Source organism: Helicoverpa zea, chromosome 19 (genome assembly GCF_022581195.2).
Source record: "Helicoverpa zea isolate HzStark_Cry1AcR chromosome 19, ilHelZeax1.1, whole genome shotgun sequence".
Taxonomy (NCBI): domain Eukaryota; kingdom Metazoa; phylum Arthropoda; class Insecta; order Lepidoptera; family Noctuidae; genus Helicoverpa; species Helicoverpa zea.
The window spans coordinates 10,415,323-10,422,048 of record NC_061470.1 but is presented as its reverse complement, the minus strand read 5'-3'; the positions used below and the strand labels follow the sequence as shown (position 1 = coordinate 10,422,048).

At 42.8% G+C, this 6,726-nt stretch overlaps 1 protein-coding gene across 2 annotated transcripts; it reads right to left on the bottom strand.

Moving 5' to 3' along the window:
* Positions 1-439: 439 nt before the first annotated feature.
* On the bottom strand, positions 440-6,726 carry LOC124639547. Of its 2 annotated transcripts, none has more exons than XM_047176967.1 (2): positions 4,402-6,726; positions 440-885 (listed from the first exon to the last, which is right to left on the bottom strand). In XM_047176967.1, the coding sequence occupies exons 1-2, from the start codon at positions 5,908-5,910 to the stop codon at positions 664-666; spliced, it is 1,731 nt and encodes a 576-aa protein (XP_047032923.1). In that variant the 5' UTR covers positions 5,911-6,726; the 3' UTR covers positions 440-663. The 2 variants fall into 2 exon arrangements, with proteins under 2 accessions (XP_047032923.1, XP_047032924.1); XM_047176968.1 differs by lacking the exon at positions 4,402-6,726 and adding an exon at positions 2,824-4,395.

The following is a 6,726-nucleotide window of genomic DNA, read 5'->3' as shown; positions in this document are numbered from 1 at the left end:
GAAGTCATTGTTTTTTTGTTAATTGTTTTGTGATTCGTTTTTCTATTTTTGTACAACAAATGGTGAAAATTTGGCATTTTTTTGTATTATCATTGCTGAAATGTACCATTTTCCGGTAAAATACTGATGTGAGTAGTATGAAACTTTGTAAAAAGCCAGATAGACTTCCAAGAACTAAAATATCTATAGCTTTATGTACAACTCTTGAAAGACACAATTGTAACCGTAGTCAATTATCATCATCAAACTTTTTTTCGCCCCACACAGAATAAAAAAGAAAATTGAGAAAAAATAATAAAATACCTATTGTCGGCGCACCTCAGCGAGCAACCGCGATGGCGACCGAAGGGAGTGCTGCGGAGGCCGGGGCGGGGGCTGCCCCGGCTGGCGAGCAAACTGTAGGAGCCCTAACGGGACTTCATAAATAAAACGTTGTGCGGACTGTATTACATAGGCTTTTAATGCCGTTAAAATTACAATATCAACAAGAATACAGGTAAGTGCCCGTGGTCAAGCGCGTCGCGGAGAGAAGTGAAGGGAGCGCGGCCGCGGGCTCGCCAGCCGGGGCAGCCCCCGCCCCGGCCTCCGCAGCACTCCCTTCGGTCGCCATCGCGGTTGCTCGCTGAGGTGCGCCGACATACTCCCCGGGTTGAAGGATGCTCTTCAAAAGTCTTCGATAGGGAGCGGGCAGATGCAGTTGAAGGCACGACGAATGGTGCCCCTCCTCGTCTTCAGCTCAGCCACCCGCGTGACTCCGTCGACGCCGGGATAGGTCTTAGTGACCCGACCCAGGGACCAGAGCAGCGGTGGCGTCGTCTTGTCCTTGATCAGGACTAAGGACCCTGGTGTCACTTCGCCTCTGGAATTTAACCACTTTGACTTGGCCTGCAGCAGAGAAGTGTACTCATTATGGAAGCGTCCCCAGAAGTGCTGTCTGATGTACTGGATCCTCTTCCAGCGATCCAGGCTCGTGATGTTGGCATCAGTCACCTGAGAGCATGGTACAGATAAGAGCGGTCGTCCAATTAGGAAATGAGATGGTGTGAGTGCTGAATAATCGTTAGGGTCCGAAGAAAGAGGTGTAAGAGGGCGTGAATTCAACACTGCCTCTATGTGAGTGAGACAAGTCGACAGTTCCTCAAAAGTGAAGTGTGTAAGACTAAGCAATCTTTTCAGGTGGTGCTTACAAGATTTAACAGCAGCTTCAGCAAGTGAATTAAAATGAGGGCTGTATGCAGGCGTGAAAATAAATTCGATTCCCTCCTGCGCCATTTCCGATGCAACATTTGATGCGTTAAGAAATTTGGTCATTTCATTAGACGCGCCTACGAAGTTAGTCCCGTTATCGGACGTGATGCTTCGGGGCTTGCCTCGACGCGCCACGAAACGATTTAGAGCGGCCATGTAAGCCTCCGTGGTGAGGTCTGTGACGAGCTCCAAATGTACTGCTTTTACTGCCGAACAAACAAAGATGCACATGTAGGCCTTTGTTAGTTTGCAACCACGTCCTTTGCGGTCGGCTATCAATACAGGCCCGGCATAGTCAACATAAGAATTTAAAAAAGGAAACTCAAAATTAGTTCTAGATGATGGTAGTTGACCCATCACAGGCTGCACATTTTGAGCTTTATGCCTGTAACATTTAAGACATTTACTCACAATAAATCTAGACAAGCTTCTACCACCTAGCGGCCAATAAGATTGTCGAATGTGCGACAGTAACAGCTGTGGACCAGCATGAGCAAGCTTTAAATGTTGCATTTGAAAAATAAGTTTGGTAAGAATGTGCTTACTGCATAAAAGAATGGGGTGCCTCACGTTGAAGTCATAGGGGGAGTTATCAAGCCTCCCGCCTACGCGAATAAGTCCGTGATTATCAATGAAAGGCGTCAAAGGAAGTAATCTACTTTTGCGTGGCAATTTTTGTTTGATTTTTAAAAGTTTATATTCTTCAGGGAACATTTGTTGCTGTGAGAATTTAATAATTGCATTTAATGAATTTTCTAGTTCTAACAATGAAAGATTGCCACACAACTTGTTTTTGTGTTTTAAATTGTAAATAAACCTTTGTATATATGTAAATATTCTTTGAATTTTAGTTAGGCTAGAATACTTTAATAGCAAGTTATGAATGAAAGATGAATGAGAGGTTACGTCTGTGTGATGAACATTATGTGAATGATCGTTACTATTAATATTAAAATGAGTCACTACTTCCGGCAAATCATGCTTCTCAGTGTTTGGCATTGTGGGCCATTCACTTTCATTATGTAATAAAAAAGAAGGTCCGGACCACCACAGAGGTGTTTCCTTAATAATATCGGCCCGGAGACCACGAGAAACAAGATCAGCCGGGTTGTCCTTCGACGGTACGTAGCTCCAGGTATGACCACATGTGCTCTCTTGTATCTCATTTACTCTATTTCTAACAAAAGGTTTTAACTGGTTAGAAGGAGTAGAGAGCCAACCCAAAACTATAGTGGAGTCACACCAGAATCTACACTTGGAAATGGGGATGGTGAGAGATTCCTGAACCCTAGTACACAGCCTTGCACCCAACAACGCTCCACAAAGTTCAAGCCTCGGGATGGTAGTAGGTTTAATGGGCGCAACACGGTTTCTGGAAACTAGAAGTTGTACACCTGTGGCTCCAACACTATTACATGACCGAATGTACACACAAGCGCCGTATGCCTTTTCGGATGCGTCGGTAAAAACATGTACTTCGTGTGCAATGGAGTCTTCATGCAAAACGCAACGAGGAATCTTTAAATAATTTAACGCCGTTATTGTGCTCTCAAACAAAGACCAAGCGTCCCTTACCTCGAGCGATACTGCATCATCCCAGTCGTATTTATTCAGCCAAAGACGCTGCATTAGTATTTTCGCCTCGACAACGCACGGACCTACGAGGCCCAGTGGGTCGAAAATCTGACTGATAACAGAGAGGATGTGACGTTTAGTGACTTTATTAGCAGACGTTATATTTATTGTGTAAGTGAGTGAATCAGAGTCACAAACCCAATTAAGCCCTAGGGTTTTAGATTGAGCTGGGTTGAGACCATGCTCAGAAAATTGAAGAGTGTTATTATCATTGTTATTTACTACTTCTGAATTAATTTGTTTTAAAATTTCTACGTTATTTGAACGCCATTTGCGTAAGTTAAATTTAGCCGATGAAAGAACTGATCTTACTGCTTTTGTTATATCTACAGTGTCAGATATGGTGCTCCCGCCACTTAAATAATCGTCGACGTAGAAGTCGCGCTGTATGGCTCTCTTTACCCGATTATCCTCAATGTTATCGGCCAAACTTACCAAACATTTGGTGGCTAAATAAGGAGCAGACGCAGTACCGTAGGTCACTGTATTTAATGTGTAAGATCTGAGAGGTTCTGATGGATCAAAACGAAAAACAATTTTTTGAAGAGAGCGCTGGTCTGGACTGAGCTGGATACCTCTATACATCTTCTCTACGTCACCTGAGACCACGTACTTGTGCTGACGAAAACGTGTTAAAATGGAAAACAGATCGTCTTGCACTACCGGACCGACCATCTGAATGTCGTTAAGCGACACTCCCGTACTTGTAGGGGCTGATGCGTCGAAGACTACGCGTAGTTTAGTAGTGGTGCTAGAATCCCTAATGACTCCATGATGTGGAATGAAATATTTTGTCTTGGAATTTTCAGGTGAAGGAGTACAGCCCGTGTCTAATGTCATATGACCTAAGCGCTCGTACTCACGCAAGAAATCATTATATTTACTGTGAAAGGAAGGATCATGCTTAAATCGCCGCTCAAGGGAAAGGAAACGATTCCTAGCATTAACATAAGAATGTCCTAGCGAGCTTGGATCTTCCTTAAAAGGCATTTTAACAACAAACGCGCCATCACTATTACGGACGGTGGTTTCTGCAAAATGTTGTTCACACATTCTCTCTTCAAGAGAGAGCGAATGCTTAGATGAGACTTGGTCAAGCTCCCAAAATTGAGTTAAGTCGGGAGTGACGCTGGAATGATGGCAAAAGTGAGTAGACGCAGAGGAAAGAAAACTAGATTGATGCGAAATACTACCAGATACAAGCCATCCAAATTTAGTTTCGCACAATTTAGGTAGATTTTTTCCTAAGTCTATCGTGTTTGACCCTATGACATTCCAAAATACTTCAGCCCCTACTAGAATGTCGACAGCCGACGGAACGTTAAAGTTCGGGTCTGCCAATGTAAGGCCTGAAGGTATGGATAAATGTTTAACATTTACAAACGAAGATGGTAGGACCTTTGTGATCTCAGGTAGAACGTGGCAATCGATGTCTACAGTAAAGGCACAGCATAAAGACTCTATAGAAAGGTGACAAGACTGTGTACTGGTGGAAACATGATTGTTAATACCCGTTACCTTGGTGCTCATACCGCGTTGTGACAAACCCAGTTTCTCCGCTAAACTCTGCGTGATAAAGTTGGCCGTACTGCCGTTGTCCAGCAGTAGGCGCGCAGTAAACTTCTTACCCGTCGCACTGGTCACTTTCGCCAAAGCTGTGGACAGGAAAACATGCGAAGAAGTAGCAAGCTGCATAGAATTAGCTGAAAGCGCAACATCTGAAGTAGTTGGCGATACAGAAAGAAGTGCAGAAGGCAGAGGATTAGAAAGTGGTTTGGGTTCACTAGCTTCTAAATGCAAAAGCGTATTGTGCTTAAGTTTGCAGTATCTGCAATTTGAAAACTTACAGTTATTAGCAGAATGCCCAATACGTAAGCAATTGAGACAAACAGTTAAGTCTTTTGCCTTTTGTATGCGATTTTCTATAGATAAGCTTCTAAAAGATTCACATTTATATAAAGTATGTACTTGGGAGCAAAGTGGACATTTATTATTGTTTTTATGAGAATTATTATTTGATTTATTTGAGTGTTTTTGTTTAGATGAATTATTATTATGTTTATATAAATTAGTGTTACTGTTCAAGGCCACAATATTACTATCCTGAAAGTTACATTCCACAGATTCCAACCAGTCTGCTTTCCTGTTTAGAAAAGAACAAAATTGAGTAGTTGTTGGATAACCTACTATGTTGTTATTCCTGTATTCCTCCCATTCACGACTTGTGATTAAATCTAGCTTTTTGACCATGACAAAAATGATGATGTCATCCCAATGCTGAGTAGGCCTTTTTAAATTTGCTAGTGCCCGAATATTTTTATTAATGACGTCAACAAGATTTCTAATGGAAACACTAGACTCCTTATTTATTGACTTAACATCAAAGAATAAAGCTTGCAAATGATTGGCCACAAGCAGGTACTCATTGTTATACCGCTCACACAACAAGTCCCAAGCAATCTTATAATGATCACTACTAAATTCTATATTTTTAATTAAAGAGGCTGCAGTACCTTGTAAAGAAGCACGCAAGTAATGGAACTTATTTATGTAGCTTATGCTAGCGTTATTGTGAATCAATGACGTAAACGTGTCCCGAAACTCGAGCCAGCATTGGTAGTTCCCGTCAAAGTGAGGCAAATCAATTTTTGGCAAACGAACAAAGCTATTAGAAACATGTGCACCTGAGTCAGCATCTTTGAAGCCCGCCTCAGAACCAGCACCGTTGACCGAAGAACCAAGCAGGCTGCGCGTGAGTGCCACCAGATTGAAGAACTGGCGGTCAAACTCCTCACGCTCCACGAACGCAGTCTCAGCATCATCGGCAAGCATTTCGATTTCTGTCTGCAATTCATCAAATTGGCTATGTAAGGAATCGAACTTATTAAAACGTTCCTGCAGGTCTAATCGTTGCATCTCAGATATATGTGCACTACTTTTAACTAAATTTAGATAGTTGCTGTAAATCGTAAGCTTTGATTTTAATGAACTACGTTTTCTAAGTAAAGTCTTTAAAGCGTCTGCCATTTTGAAGTGCAATTAACAAAGCAAAAAACCCACGTGTTTAACTGCAGTAAGGCGATAGATACCACTAATGAGCTTCTTATAGAAAAAACAGCTGCGCGCAAACAAAAGGGACCGGTTCTAATTACTGAGATCGGTCAAGGTTACGTTAACACCTGTGTGGCGTGAGTGGCGTGCGCGCACAAGTGTTACTACAAATTATGCAATTATGAAGAAGCGTCGAAATAAACACTGCGTTAAAGCACTATTGACAATAAATCACTTGTGAAGGGGGAAATGTACTTGCTCAACGAAATAAATGGGAAAAAACGATTATTCACCAAGAAAAAATTGGAAAAAAATAACTAAATTGGAACGACTCACTCAAATAAGTAGTTTATACTCCCAGTAAATGACTTCAGCTCCTTATAAGGCGAAGCACGCTGCACGAGTACGACTTCTTTGTCTTCGTGTTCGGTGGCCACGTTGAAGTTCCACGCGGCATCGGCGATGACCGTTGACCGTTGACCGTTGAAAATGACGATGCGGAATCGACGAATTTTAACGACACGACTGGCGTTAATTTATAGCGAAGGACCAAACTGTAGGAGCCCTAACGGGACTTCATAAATAAAACGTTGTGCGGACTGTATTACATAGGCTTTTAATGCCGTTAAAATTACAATATCAACAAGAATACAGGTAAGTGCCCGTGGTCAAGCGCGTCGCGGAGAGAAGTGAAGGGAGCGCGGCCGCGGGCTCGCCAGCCGGGGCAGCCCCCGCCCCGGCCTCCGCAGCACTCCCTTCGGTCGCCATCGCGGTTGCTCGCTGAGGTGCGCC

Coding starts and splice junctions, on each gene's coding strand:
- LOC124639547 (XM_047176967.1), bottom strand. CDS start 5,910: ATGGCAGACGCTTTAAAGACTTTACTTAGAAAACGTAGTTCATTAAAA. Junction 886..4,401: donor AACGCGGTATGAGCACCAAG/GTAACGGGTATT, acceptor TCTCTGCTGCAG/GCCAAGTCAAAGTGGTTAAA.